At 48.0% G+C, this 15,000-nt stretch overlaps 2 protein-coding genes across 28 annotated transcripts in view; one reads left to right on the top strand and one right to left on the bottom strand.

Annotated features, from left to right (window-relative positions):
• Nucleotides 1–4,487: 4,487 nt before the first annotated feature.
• Nucleotides 4,488–9,352, bottom strand: LOC126990519 (phospholysine phosphohistidine inorganic pyrophosphate phosphatase-like). The gene is made up of 6 exons (XM_050849116.1): nucleotides 9,221–9,352; nucleotides 7,030–7,155; nucleotides 6,582–6,771; nucleotides 5,981–6,147; nucleotides 5,208–5,367; nucleotides 4,488–4,692 (listed from the first exon to the last, which is right to left on the bottom strand). The coding sequence occupies exons 2-6, from the start codon at nucleotides 7,140–7,142 to the stop codon at nucleotides 4,516–4,518; spliced, it is 807 nt and encodes a 268-aa protein (XP_050705073.1). The 5' UTR covers nucleotides 7,143–7,155; nucleotides 9,221–9,352; the 3' UTR covers nucleotides 4,488–4,515.
• A 2,134-nt stretch (nucleotides 9,353–11,486) lies between these two features.
• The window catches only part of LOC126990521 (GTP-binding nuclear protein Ran), an 11,882-nt gene continuing 8,368 nt past the window's right edge, over nucleotides 11,487–15,000 (top strand). For 25 of the 27 annotated variants that reach the window (XR_007744487.1, XR_007744489.1, XR_007744474.1 and 22 more), the window contains exons 1-4: nucleotides 11,487–11,646; nucleotides 13,157–13,382; nucleotides 13,907–14,056; nucleotides 14,752–14,857. Coding sequence is in view for 1 of the 27 variants with exons in the window: in XM_050849117.1 (XP_050705074.1) it covers nucleotides 13,207–13,382; nucleotides 13,907–14,056; nucleotides 14,752–14,857 (432 nt within the window). In the remaining 26 variants the exon portion in view is untranslated. Of the gene's footprint in view, nucleotides 11,647–11,737; nucleotides 11,855–12,023; nucleotides 12,046–13,156; nucleotides 13,383–13,906; nucleotides 14,057–14,751; nucleotides 14,858–15,000 lie in introns of those variants that run through there. The other 2 variants (XR_007744496.1, XR_007744497.1) reach the window with 2 other exon arrangements.

The following is a 15,000-nucleotide window of genomic DNA, read 5'->3' as shown; positions in this document are numbered from 1 at the left end:
TCGATGGGAAAGGAAGGAAGGGAAGGAAGGAAAGGAAGGAAAGGAAGGAAGAAAGGAAGGGAGGGAAGGAAGGGAAGGGAAGAAGAAGGGAAGGAAGGAAGGGAAAGGAAGGGAAGGGAAGGGAAAGGAAGGGAAGGGAAGGGAAAGAAAGGGAAGGGAAGGGAAAGGAAGGGAAGGGAAGGGAAAGAAAGGGAAGGGAAGGAAAGGGAATGGATGGGAATGGATGGGAAGGGAAGGGAAAGGAAGGGAAGGGAAGGGAAGGGAAGGGAAGGGAAAGAAAGGGAAGGGAAGGGAATCGATGGGAAAGGAAGGGAAGGGAAAAAAAGGGAAGGAAATAAAGGGAAAGAAAGAGAAGAGAAAGAAAGAAAGGAAAGAAGGAAGGAAGGAAGGAAGGAGAGAAAGGAGAGAAAAAAAATGTGGAGGAAAGAATGGAGGAAAAAAATGACCGATGTCCTTCCTTCCTCAATTTTTCCTCCATTCTCTCCTTCTCTCCAACATGGGAGGGCGTGTCGGAGAGAGAGAGAGAGAGAGAGAGAGAGAGAGAGAGAGAGAGAGAGTGAGTGAGAGAGAGAGGGGGGGTAGGAGGAGGAGAGGGAAAGTGAGCGAGGAAAATTGAGAGAGAGAGAGAGAGAGAGAGAGAGAGAGAGAGAGAGCTGTTCACCTTCTTCCAATACATCTTAACACACACACACGAACACACACATGACCTCTCTCTCTCTCTCTCTCTCTCTCTCTCTTCCTTTCCTTTCTCTCTCTCTCTCACACACACACACACACACACACACATTGTTTACGTTGCAAAACATGAGAGAGAGAGAGAGAGAGAGAGAGAGAGAGAGAGAGAGAGAGAGAGAGAGAGAGAGAAGATAAATATGAAGACGCAGAAGAAGAAGAAGAAGAAGAAGAGGAAGAGGAGGAGGAAGAAAGAGGAAGAGGAGAAAGAGGAAGAAGAGGAGTAATAGGAAGAAGAGGAGGAGGAAGATGAAGAAGACTTTAAGGAAGAAGAGAAGAGGAAGAGAAGAGGAAGAGGAGGAGGAGGAGGAAGAGAAGAAAGAGGAAGAAGAGGAGGAATAGGAAGAAGAAGGAGGAAGAAGAGAGAAGAGGAAGAGAAGAAGAAGAGGAGGAGGAGGAGGAAGAGGAAGAAGAGGAGGAATAGGAAGAAGAGGAGGAGGAGGAAGATGAAGAAGACTTTAAGGAAGAAGAGGAGAGAAGAGGAAGAGGAAGAAGAGGAAGAGGAGGAAGAAGAGGAGGAGGAAGATGAAGAAGACTTTAAGGAAGAAGAGGAGAGAAGAGGAAGAGAAGAAGAAGAGAAGAAGAAGAGGAGGAGGAGAAGAAAGAGGAAGAAGAGGAGGAATAGGAAGAAGAGGAGGAATAGGAGGAAGATGAAGAAGACTTTAAGGAAGAAGAGGAGAGAAGAGGAAGAGGAAGAAGAGGAAGAGGAGGAAGAAGAGGAGGAATAGGAAGAAGAGGAGGAGGAGGAAGATGAAGAAGACTTTAAGGAAGAAGAGGAGAGAAGAGGAAGAGAAGAAGAGGAGGAAGAGGAAGAAAGAGGAAGAAGAGGAGGAATAGGAAGAAGAGGAGGAGGAGGAAGATGAAGAAGACTTTAAGGAGGAAGAAGAGAGAAGAGGAAGAGGAAGAAGAGGAAGAGGAAGAAGAGGAGGAATAGGAAGAAGAGGAGGAATAGGAGGAAGATGAAGAAGACTTTAAGGAAGAAGAGGAGAGAAGAGGAAGAGGAAGAAGAGGAAGAGGAGGAAGAAGAGGAGGAATAGGAAGAAGAGGAGGAGGAAGATGAAGAAGACTTTAAGGAAGAAGAGGAAGAGGAAGAGGAGGAAGAAGAAGAAATAGTTTTAATAGAAGTACACACACACACACACACACACACACACACACACACACAAACACACACACGTGGAAATACAAACCAGGTAATGCCGCCCCTGGAACGCCTCCCACGCCTTGCCGCGCCTCGCACACCCACGCCCACGCCCGCTGCGGACACTAGGGCACTCCACACGCCCCCACGGACACGGACCTAGGCGCTACGGACACCCACAGAGGCTACGGACAGCGGACGAACGGACGCGCGTACCCTCACTCACCCACGTCTGACATCACACTGAGCTCGCATAGAACCTCACCTCCGTTAAGTCCCTTTTCAAAACCCCATTTTTCTCCCTTATATCTCCCTTTCTAACGCCATATGCCCCCTGGAAGTTAAAGATAAAAGGTTAATTCAACTTTCTAATCCATCCATAGGCGTTAGATAGGCCTAGGAATGTGAGAAATACGCATAATTTGAGGCTTAGTCATACGCCCGCCAGCCGCGTCACTAGCAAAACACAGCCATTGATTCTGCACCCAAGAACTTAACGTTATGCCCTTTTTCAAGCCCTTATTCCTCCCCTCTCAGAGCCCTTGCGAGCCCTTGGCCTAGTGGGGCTTGTAGGTGTATCTTTGGACTTGCTTGTGGTCGAAGGGCGTGGTCGGGCAGCCTCCGGTAAGGGCGTAAGGGCGGCGTAAGTAACAGGTTGTATCCGGGGCAAAAAGTGACGCGTCAAAAAACTCGAATTCTTCTGCGCCTGGATTTTCTTATCTTGAATTTTCTTTTTGTTTTGTTTGATTTTCTTTGTTTTTCTTTCTGTTTACGATCGGTTCTTCTTCTTAATATTATCTTGCTATCTTTCTTTCCATCTATTTGTAGTAGTAGTAGTAGTAGTAGTAGTAGTAGTAGTAGTAGTAGTAGTAGTAGTAGTAGTAGTAGTAGTAGTAGTAGTAGAAGTAGTAGTAGTGTTTCTTTAGGTTCACGGTACAGAGGAAGGGTCACACTACCACCAGGGTCATGAAACTACCCCTGGAAATGCCCACAACTCCCCCGAAAGCCTTGTCAAATACGTGTTTCTTAAGGTCACGGTACAGAGGAAGGGTCACACTACCACCAGGGTCACAAAACTACCCCTGGAAATGCCCACAACTCCCAGGAAAGCCTTGTCAAATACGTGTTTCTTAGGGTCACGGTACAGAGGAAGGGTTACACTACCACCAGGGTCACAAAACTACCCCTGGAAATGCCCACAACTCCCACGAAAGCCTTGTCAAATACGTGTTTCTTTAGGGTCACGGTACAGCTAGAGGAAGGGTCACACTACCACCAGGGTCATAAAACTACCCCTGGAAATGCCCACAACTCTCACGAAAGCCTTGTCAAATACGTGTTTCTTTAGGGTCATGGTACAGAGGAAGGGTCACACTACCACCAGGGTCATGAAACTACCCCTGGAAATGACCACAACTCCCACGAAAGCCTTGTCAAATACGTGTTTATTTAGGTTCACGGTACAGAGGAAGGGTCACAAAACCACCCCTGGAAATGCCCACAACTCCCACGAAAGCCTTGGCAAATACGTGTTTCTTAGGGTCACGATACAGAAGAAGGATCACACTACCACCAGGGTCATGAAACTACCCCTGAGAATGGACACAACTCCCACGAAAGCCTTGTCAAATACGTGTTTCTTTAGGGTCGCGGTACAGAGGAAGGGTCACACTACCACCATGGTCATGAAACTACCCCTGGAAATGACCTCAACTCCTACGAAAGACTTACCAAATACGTGTTTCTTTAGATTCACGGTACAGAGGAAGGGTCACACTACCACCAGGGTCACAAAACTACCCATGGAAATGCCCACAACTCCCCCGAAAGCCTTGTCAGATACGTGTTTCTTAGGGTCACGGTACAGAGGAAGGGGTCACATTACCACCAGGGTCACAAAACTACCCCTGGAAATGCCCACAACTCCCCCGAAAGCCTTGTCAAATACGTGTTTCTTAGGGTCACGGTACAGAGGAAGGGTCACACTACCATCAGGGTCATGAAACTACCCCTGGAAATGCCCACAACTCCCCCGAAAGCCTTGTCAAATAAGTGTTTCTTCAGGGTCACACTACCACCAGGGTCATAAAACTACCCCTGGAAATGCCCACAACTCCCACGAAAGCCTTGTCAAATATGTGTTTCTTAGGGTCATGGTACAGAGGAAGGGTCACACTACCACCAGGGTCACAAAACTACCCCTGGAAATGCCCACAACTCCCCCGAAAGCCTTGTCAAATACGTGTTTCTTTAGGGTCACGGTACAGAGGAAGGGTCACACTACCACCAGGGTCACAAAACTACCCTGAAATGACATAATAATAGATAATAAACTATATATTTTTATTAACAGCAATAACAACAATGCGTATACAAGTTCATAATAGTATACAATATCTTACTACTACTACTACTACTACTACTACTACTACTACTACTATTACTACTACTACTACTATTACTACTAAAATCTCTATCACCTCTTCCTCTTTTTTTTCTTCAATTCCTCTTCTTCTTCCTTCCTCTCCTTCCTCCTCCTCTTCTTCTACTTCTTCTTCTTCCTCCCCACCACAATCACTTTCCTCCTCCTCCTCTCTTTCTTTCTTTCCCTCCTCCTCCTCCTCCTCCTCCTCCTCCTCCCATCACCCCAGCAGCTCATCCACCACCTCCCCCAAATTCACCCCAATAAGAGACGGGGTGATGGTGGGGTGATTCTCCCAGGCCGGGGTGAACTTGCCCGTCCGTAAAAGCACCCCCCTCACCCCACACCCGAGCGCCCCCCCGACGTCACCCTCGAGGTCATCCCCCACCATGACAGCCTGGGGAGAGAGAGAGAGAGAGAGAGAGAGAGAGAGAGAGAGAGAGAGAGAGAGAGAGAGAGAGTGGTAGATTAGGGTATGGTTAGGGTAGGGTAGGTTAGGTTACGTTAGGTTAGGTTAGAGAGAGAGAGAGAGAGAGAGAGAGAGAGAGAGAGAGAGAGAGAGAGAGAGAGAGAGAGAGGGTTAGGGTAGGTAGGGTTACGTTAGGTTAGGTTAGAGAGAGAGAGAGAGAGAGAGAGAGAGAGAGAGAGAGTACATTAATAATAATAATAATAATAATAATAATAATAATAATAATAATAGTCTCTCTCTCTCTCTCTCTCTCTCTCTCTCTCTCTCTCTCAATTTCCTCCTCCTCCTCCTCCTCCCCTCTCATTCCCTCTCACCTCAATCAATCTTTTCTCTCCCCTCCAATCCCTCTCTCTCTCTCCTTCCCTCCCCTCTCTATCCCTCTCCCTTCCTCCTCCTCCCCACTCACTCCCTCTCCCCTCCCCCCACTCCCCCCCCACACTCACCTCCTCCGGCTTGACCCCCATGGATGAGAGGGCTGAGAGGAAGAAGTTCGGAGAGGGCTTCCCCACCACCTCGACCTTCGCCCCACTCACCGCCCACTCCAAAGCCTTGACGAACGGCGCCACGTCCAGCTGAAGCTCCCCGTGGTGGCGGTAGAACTTCCTGAGTGGGGTGAGTGGGAATTGAGTGGGGTGAGAGGGATTTGAGTGGGATTTGAGTGGGGTGAGTGGGATTTGAGTGGGGTGAGAGGGAATTGAGTGGGAATTGAGTGGGATATGAGTGGGGTGAGAGGGATTTGAGTGGGATTTGAGTGGGGTGAGAGGGAATTGAGTGGGAATGAGAGGGAATTGAGTGGGAATTGAGTGGGGATTGAGTGGGAATTGAGTGGGAATTGAGTGGGAATTGAGTGGGGATTGAGTGGGAATTGAGTGGGAATTGAGTGGGGATGAGTGGGAATTGAGTGGGAATTGAGTGGGAATTGAGTGGGAATTGAGTGGGAATGCGTGGGAATTGAGTGGGAATTGAGTGGGAATTGAGTGGGGAATGAGTGGGGATTGAGTGGGGATTGAGTGGATGAGTGGGAATTGGGTGGGAATTGAATCCCTTCCCTTCCCTTCCCTTCCCTTTCCTTCCCTTCCCTTCCCATCTCATCCCATCCCATCCCATCCCTTCCCATCCCATCCCTTCCCTTCCCATCCCTTCCCATCCCATCCCATCCCTTCCCATCCCATCCCATCCCATCCCTTCCCATCCCATCCCTCTCTCCCCCACTCACCCAGCGCCCAAGGACAGTATAACGGGGTCCGCCATGCCCTTCAGAGCCCTAAAAGCCTTGTTCATGTTATCGAAGTTGAAGGCTTGGTCAGCATCCCCCACCACCACACAGCTGGGGGGGGCGGGGGGGGCGGCAGGGGGCAGCAGGGGGGCGAACTCTCCCTCGACCTGTGAAATATTTGGGGGGTTAGTGAGGAGGAGGAGGAGGAGGAGAGGGAAAGGAAGAGGAAGAGGAAGGAAGAGGAGGAGGAGGAGGAAATTATGAAAAGGAGGAAGAGGAAGAAGAGGAGGAGAAGGAGAAGGAGAAGGAGGAGAGAAAGAGAAGGAGGAGGAAGAAGAAGAAGAAGAAAAAGTGATGTAGGAGGAGGAGGAGGAGGAAGAAGAAGAAGAGGAAGAAGAAGAAGAAGAAGAAGAAGAAGAAAAAGTGATGTAGGAGGAGGAGGAGGAGGAGGAGGAAGAAGAGGAAGAAGAAGAAGAAGAAAAAAAGAAAAACAATCCAACCTCCTCCTCCTCCTCTTCCTTCTCCTCCTCCTCCTCCTCCTTTCTCTCTCTCCATCTCTCTTCCTTTGTATACCTCCTCCTCCTTCTCCTCCTAAACTCACCATACGATTCACCAGGAGATGTGGGACCAATCCTCTCTCCTGCAGGACCCTGATGGCTGCAGGAATGGGGCTGAAGACCTCCTTATCCTGCACCTTGAAGCCCATACCTTGCAGCTTCTTCAGGAGATGGCCCACAGGTACGGAGGTCTCGTTAGTGACCAGACGAACTCCTATACCTGATGCCTTGAGTCTGGGAGAGGAGGAGGAGGAGGAGGAGGAGGAGGAGGAGAGAAGGATATCAAGGAAGAAGAGAGAGAAAGGAAGAGAAGGAGGAGGAGGAAGAGGAGAGGAAGGAAAAATATTAATAACTATTCACACACACACACACACACACACACACACACACACACAGATCCACGGTACAGTGACTAGCATGCATATCGTGTATCCTGCCTAGCGATCAGGAGTCTAGCACAGGATTGGACCTTGGTGAATGAAATCCGCTTACCTCTCCACAGCCTCCACGCTCCCAGGAATAGGCACAGTGGACCCACCCTCATATAGGACCCCGGTTATGTCCAGAAGGACCCCCCGAACTGGCTGACTGCACCATGCCATCATTTAGACCTCAACGCTGTGGGAGAGAGAGAGAGAGAGGTGTTAGGATTGTGCTGTGTTATGGGTTTGATGTAGTAGAAGGAGGAGGAGGAGGAGGAGGAGGAGGAAAAGGAGTCTTAAGTGGTTGATTTTAAAGGTACAAACAATTGACTTCTTGGTAAAATATAAAAGTCCTTGATTAAATTCATGGCAGTATTTGCTTTTAACCCGGTAGCAGCGACGGGCCAAATTTGTGGCTTTACCGTGTAGCAGCGACGGGCCAAATTTGTGGCTTTACCGTGTAGCAGCGACGGGCCAAATTTGTGGCTTTACCGTGTAGCAGCGACAGGCCAAATTTGTGGCTCTACCGTGTAGCAATAGCCAAATTTGTGGCTTTACCGTGTAACAGCGATAGCCAAATTTGTGGCTTTACCGTAGCATGACGGGCCAAATTTGTGGCTTTACCGTGTAGCAGCGACGCCAAATTTGGCTTTACCGTGTAGCAGCAAATTTGTGGCTTTACCGTGTAACAGCGATGGGCCAAATTGTGGCTTTACCGTGTAGCAACCAAATTTGTGGCTTTACCGTGTAGCAGGGACGGGCCAAATTTGTGGCTTTACCGTGTAGCAGCGACGGGCCAAATTTGTGGCTTTACCGTGTACCAGCAATGGGCCAAATTTGTGGCTTCCCCGCCCTGTGCCGCCAAGCTGGGATTTTTCAGTCACCGCCGAGTGGCTTAAAACTACCCACATGCTGTCCAGAAGACCACCTATCAACATGGACTCTAGATTCTAGGATTAAAGATGAGCTCCGGGAGGGCAGCATGAGACAATGCAAGATGGCGCCAATATAAACACTAGCCTGCGCCAGAACAGCCTTAGACCGACCTTCAGGATCCACCGGGAAGAAGCCTTGGACCGACCATCAGGATCCACCGGGAAGAAGCCTTGGACCGACCATCAGGCCCTACCGGGAAGAAGCCTTGGACCGACCATCAGGATCCACCGGGAAGAAGCCTTGGACCAACCAACAGGAACAACAGAGAAGAAGACTTGGACCGACCATCAGGATCCACCGGGAAGAAGCCTTGGACCGACCATCAGGCCCTACCGGGAAGAAGCCTTGGACCGACCATCAGGCCCTACCGGGAAGAAGCCTTGGACCGACCATCAGGCCCTACCGGGAAGAAGCCTTGGACCGACCATCAGGCCCTACCGGGAAGAAGCCTTGGACCGACCATCAGGATCCACCGGGAAGAAGCCTACCGGGGCAATAGGCCACGACGTAAAAAAAAAAAAAAATAAAAAAAAAAATGGAGATGGTTTAATTTTCCGGAAACCAATAAATGATTGAGTTTCAAGGCCTGGGGTGCACCCGATGCCGCCCCGCCCCGCCACCACTGGCCCATGTAGTGGACCGCCCCTTGCTGCCCGCCCGCCCGCACTGTGTTTCTGCTGCCCCACACCACATGCCGCAGAAATTTTAAGCAACCTAACCTACCTTGCCCTAACCTAACCTACCCAACAAAGGACCTTCCCCATACTGACCCCCTAATCGAGAGGCTTGGCCCCCTCACCCATCGTATTTTCCTTAAGTTACTGCACTGCATTCAGGGACCAAAAATAGGGGTGGCCGGCCTCTCGTCAATGTTACCCCTTGGCGCCCCTTAGCTATGGGTGCGCCCCTTAGCAATGGGTGTAATACTAGACTTTTTTTATAACAAAGGAATACAAAAATGACTCCTTGTTGTAGGTCTTAACGCTGCAAGGGATGGCCGGCCTCTCGTCAATGTTACCCCTTGGCGCCCCTTAGCTATGGGTGCGCCCCTTAGCAATGGGTGTAAAACTAGACTTTTTTTTTTTTTTACAGCAAAGGAATACAAAAACGACTCCATGTTGCAGGTCTTAACGCTGCAAGGGATGGTCGGCCTCTCGTCAATGTTACCCCTTGGCGCCCCTTAGCTATGGGTGCGCCCCTTAGCAATGGGTGTAATACTAGACTTTTTTATAACAAGGTCAGTTACCCCCTGGCGCCCCTTAGCTATGGGTGCTGGTTATTATAAGCTCATAGAACACTATTTAAAGGTTGGCACTGGCACTCACCGTTTCCTGGAGCCTTGATGTCCTTCCCTGCGTGGCACTGACTCTTGGCAATCTTTTAATCGCTTAGAAAAGGTAAAATATGGAAAAAGTAATGTTTGCGTCTTTCTAACGGGATGACATTATGGGGCTTTCTATTATTTACTGTTTTTTTGGGGGTTTATTTACTGTTTTATTGCCTTTTATTGAGATTTATTGCCATTTTTCGTCTTTTTATCCTTTTTTCAATTGTAGAAGTTAATAATGATAGGGATACGGATATCATAGGAAAGACTAATTAATATATATCGTTATTTCATGGCTTATTTACAGTTTTATTGCTTTATATTGAGTTTTATTTCCATTTTTCATCGTTTTTTGTCTTTTTTCCACTTAAATAAACTTAAATAATGGAGATACGAAGATTATTGAAAACCGTAATAATCATTTAGCTAAAAACACCTTCCAGGCTCCATTTTCCATCTTAATAATAAATAAAAACACTGATAATATATTTTGGGTAAGAATTTTAGGTTTTGTTAAGGTAATTGAGGTTTAAAAGAGGAAAAACGAGAATTAATTATGGAGCTAAATTCACCTTCCAGGCTCCATTTTCTACCTTAATAATAAATAAAAACACTGATTATATATTTTGGGTAAGAATTTTAGGTTTTGTTAAGGTAATTGAGGTTTAAAAGAGGAAAAACGAGAATTAATTATGGAGCTAAATTCACCTTCCAGGAGCACTAATTATGGAGCTAAATTCACCTTCCAGGCTCCATTTTCCATCTTAATAATAAACAAAAACACTGATAATATATTTTGGGTAAGAATTTTAGGTTTTGTTAAGGTAATTGAGGTTTAAAAGAGGAAAATAGAGAATTATTTCATCATGGAATCCTCTCGGTGGTCTGATGTCATGGCGGGAAAGAAAGAGATGTTTGAAAATGCCGGGAGGGTTCAGAAAATCCTTAATAATACCACTTCTGAGGCCTTAATATCCACTCTAATAACCTCAAAGCACTAAAAATATATTAATAATTACTTGTATGGCATTAAATAGAGGGAGAGAAGCCTGGAAATAGGAAATAGGAGAAGTTTTAAGCATTCCAAGTTGGCGGGAAAAATATTTATATGCTGGAAAACGAAATAAAAAGCTTCCACGGCCATAATTCTAACACCAAAACGACTATTATATTTTTTTATTACATTTTGGATCATTAATGGATAGCAAATGGAGCTGGAAATAGGGAAATATGGCTGACGGGAAGAAAAATTTGTATGCTGAAAAACGAATTAAAAAGCATATATGGCTCTGATTATAATACCAAAATAAGTCTAGTATTTTTATTTACTCGTTTGACTTTTAATATATATAAGTCAAGGCTGGAAACAGGAATTTAGAAGCAAAATTTAAATATGGCGGGAACGCGGGTCGAATCTTTTTGTTTTATACTGAAAAGTGAAATTAAAAGCTTATACGACTTTAATTTTAACTCTACAAATAATAACAACATTTTTAATCATTATTTTAACCTTAATATACATAAAATAGAGCTGGGAAAAGGAAAATAGGAACACAATTTAAATATGGCGGGAAGGTGGGAGGAAATGTTTATAATTAACCTGAAAACACGAAATATGAAGCATTTACAGCCATGAATATAATACCAAAAGAATTCTAGTATTTTTATTTATACTTTCCACTTTAAACAACTATAAATTAAGGCTGAAATACATATAATAGGGAAGGAATTTAAATATGGCGGGAAGGCGTAACGAAAATCAAATAACTCAAAAACACAAAATAAAAAGCATTTACGACTATAATTATAATACCAAATCAATTCTAGTATTTTTATTTATACTTTCCACTCTAAATAACTATCAATTTAGGCTGAAAAAGCGAAAATAGGGAAGGAGTTTAAATATGGCGGGAAGGCGTAACGAAAATCAAATAACTCAAAAACACAAAATAAAAAGCATTTACGACTATAATTATGATACCAAATCAATTCTAGTATTTTTATTTATACTTTACACTCTAAACAACTATCAATTTAGGCTGAAAAAGCGAAAATAGGAACAACATTTGAATATGGCGGTAAGAAATGGCGGGAACAAGGAAGGAAATTCATATAACCTGAAAACGCAAATTATAAAGCATCCACAGATATGATAAGGATAAAAAAAGAACTCTTGTATTTTTATTTATACTTTCCACTCTAAATAACTATCAATTTAGGCCGAAAAACCGAAAAAATAGTTAAAATTCGAATGTCGCGGGTGTGGGGGGGGCCTAGGGGGGGCGGTCCGCAGCACCTTGACGGGAATCTGGTCCGTAGCGCAGCCCGGAGCGGACGCCATTTATCGCCTTTTATCCCGGCCATCCCAGCGCGGCGGACCCCTGCACACCCCTGCCACAACCCCCGGGCCCCGCGCTCCCCCTGGTAAGTATGTGCACCCCGGGGGCCCACTGGGGAGGCGGATAACTGTGGGCAAAGAAGTGATGGCGGGGTGAAAATCCCGTCACAGGCATCATGGCTCCCCCTGCGTGTGTGTGTGTGTTTTCTTCCTCCCCTTCGGCGCCTGCCTCTCCCCCGGGGTGGCGACAAGGGCGCCGGGGGAGGAGGTTTGAGGTCGCTCCCCAGGCCCGCCGTCAGTATTCTCCCCCGTGGGCTTTAAATGTCTTGTATTATGTCCCCCCTGTGAGTGCGTGCGTGTGTGCGTTCCTGCTCCCCCAGGCCTCATTTCCTCCCCCGGGGTGGCGAGGAGGGCGCCGGGGCGGAGGCAGGGCCTGGGGGTTTAAGTTTGCTCCCCTGTGGAACCGAAACCGCCAAGTATTACGTGTTAGTTGTGTGTGCGTGCGTGTGTTGCCAGGCAGGCAGGCAGGCGGGGCGGCGGCCTGGGGTGTGTGCCGAGTGTGTGTGTGTGTGTGTGTGGTGGAGGGCCGCGGCCCCGCACCCTGCTGTGTGCCCGTGATGTGTGGCCGTGGCCGCCACAGGCACGCAGGGTGCTGAACACCACACCCCCGCCCGTGTACCCCGGACACGGCCCGCAGTGCGGCCCACTGCAGGGGTGCATGGGGCGAGGGGGCTCAGCCCCCTGCGAAGAGGCTCGTGTATGTTCCCCTGCCTTATAGTAACTCACAGGGTGATGAAGGGGGCAGCGCCCCTGTTATGAACACTCCTGCGTGGGTGACACAGGCAGAGTGGTGGGCCGTGGCCGTGGCTCCAGGGCCTGGGTGATGGACACTGTTGGCTGTGTGGTGGTCAGGTGTGCCCACCTGGTGAGGTGTGGTGTTGTCGCGCCCCATGACCATATTTTCTCTGTTTCTGTTGTCCCACACGTCCTCAGCGTGTATCAAAACACACGAGAAATTAACCAAGACCCGGAGAGGGTATTCCCCGGCTGCCTGGGGTTGAACCCGCGACCAGCGTGACGGGAGAGCCACTCCCTACCGAGTCAGCCAAAGAGGTGCCCCCTGGCTGAATGGGCTATGGGAGGCTCCATCAGGCCTGGCCGCTGCACCACTCTGCTGTTGTGTTTTGGTTCCCGTCCCTCACACACACTGCATCAAGATTTGGTTCAGATGTTGACAGTGTTCCAGCATCACCACCCTGGCAAGCCGTTCCAGCTGTTGATGACCCTGTTTGAAAAGCGTATTCCCGAGTGTTGATTCTTGATCTTGCCTTGGATATCTTTGTGTTTCCTGTGGTTACATCCTCCATGCCATTTACCCGGGGTGAGCTGCAGGGTGCCGTGGGCTGCTCCACTGCCCACAGCTACACAGGTTCACACACATGCACTTCATGGGTATTTCCAAACCTTCCATTTCTCCACATGCTTTGTTGTGTTTTTTGCAAGGTTTGAGGCTGCCAAGTAAAACATTGAAGGACATGAATATAACATTTACCAAAATCTAACCATGAACTTTACCTAACGTCCCCTCCCTCCCAGATTCCTGATCCACACACACGCTCCACGCTCCACACACCACCACCACCACCATGGCAGCTGAGCAGGAGATGCCCACCTTCAAGCTGGTGCTGGTTGGCGACGGAGGCACTGGAAAGACCACCTTCGTCAAGCGCCATTTGACGGGAGAGTTTGAGAAGAAGTACGTGGCCACGCTGGGAGTGGAGGTGCACCCCCTGGTCTTCCACACCAACCGCGGACCCATCAAGTGAGTGCCAGGTGGAGGGAGGGGGGGGTTAAGGGAGAGAAAAAAGGAGGAGGTGGAGGAAGATGAAGTGGAAGAGAGTGGAGGTGAAATATGAGAGAGAGAGAGGGAGAGAGAGAGTTTTGATGCAAATGTCTTTAATGTCAAGTGCATTCTCTCTCTCTTTAAATTATTATTGTTAAGAACAATATTGATATAGAGAGAGAGAGAGAGAGAGAGAGAGAGGAAGGAAGGAAGGAAGGAAGGAAGAAAGAAAGAAAGAAAGAAAGAAAGAAAGAAAGAAAGAAAAAGAGAGAGAGAGAGAGAGAGAGAGAGAGAGAGAGAGAGAGAGAGAGAGAGAGAGAGAAAGAAAGAAAGCGAGAGAGAGAGAGAGAGACACACTAGGTCAAACATCCCATTTATAACAACACCAAAACATCTAAAAATATCCCCCTCACAACCCCCTAACCCCCCTCCCCATTGCCCTACCACCCCCTACCACCCCCACCCATAACCTCAGACACCCCTTAACACCCCGCCCGTTGCAGGTTCAACGTCTGGGACACGGCGGGACAGGAAAAGCTCGGAGGGCTGCGCGATGGGTACTACATCCAGGCCCACTGCGCAATCATCATGTTTGACGTCACATCGCGCGTCACGTACAAGAACGTTCCCAACTGGCATCGTGATCTTGTGAGGTGAGCGAGGGAGAGAGAGAGAGAGGAGGAGGAGGAGGAGGAGGAGGAGGAGGAGGAGGAGAGGAAGAAGGGAAGGGAAGGGAAGGATGGATAGGTACAGGAAGGGAGTGTTTTTTTGGTACACTGGGAGAGGAAGGAAAGGAAAGGGAGGGAGAGAAGGGAGAAGGGAGCTTATGAGGATTTAAGAAGAGAAGGAATTACTAATTTGTGTAGAAAGGGAGAGAGAGAAGGGAGAAATATTTAGTCTATGTTAAGGAGGAAGGGAGGGAGAGAAGGAAGGGAGGGAAGGAAAGGGCTTGTGAGATTGCTAGGGAGGGAAGGGAGGGAGGAGAAGGAAGGGAGGGAGGGAGAAGGAAGGAAGGGAGGGAGGAAAAGACAAAGTTAGTTTTTCTTGCAATTTCCCTTATTTTTCCCTCCTCTCCCTTCCTCCTCCATCTTCCTCTTTCTCTCCCATCCTCCTCTTCTATAGCTTCCTCCACCCCATCTTCCTCTCCCTCTCTTCCTCCTCCTCCTTCCATTCCTGTTCCACTATCAACACCACTTGCTCCATTTTCACTCCTCCCTGTCCTCACCCCATCGTCATCTACCAGGGTGTGCTTCCTCCTCCATCTTCCTCTTTCTCTATTCCACTTTCAACTCCACCACGCGCTCCGTTTTCTCCCCCCCTCGTCCTCACCCCTTCCGTCATCTTCCAGGGTGTGTGAGAACATCCCCATCGTCCTCTGCGGCAACAAGGTTGATGTGAAGGATCGTAAGGTCAAGGCTAAGTCCATCATCTTCCACCGCAAGAAGAACCTCCAGGTGAGACCCTTAGATTAGTGCCCTTGGTGACGACGCTGGGTGGAGGCTGATGTAGATAGGTAGATGGGTGGTTATGATTTCTGTGATCCGATTTTTTGATTTTCTGTTATTTTTTATTTTATTTTCTCTCTCCTTCCTTTCCT

This window comes from Eriocheir sinensis, unplaced genomic scaffold (assembly GCF_024679095.1).
Source record: "Eriocheir sinensis breed Jianghai 21 unplaced genomic scaffold, ASM2467909v1 Scaffold1709, whole genome shotgun sequence".
Taxonomy (NCBI): domain Eukaryota; kingdom Metazoa; phylum Arthropoda; class Malacostraca; order Decapoda; family Varunidae; genus Eriocheir; species Eriocheir sinensis.
Note: the sequence above shows the minus strand (reverse complement) of the source record. Positions and strands in the feature narration are given on the sequence as shown.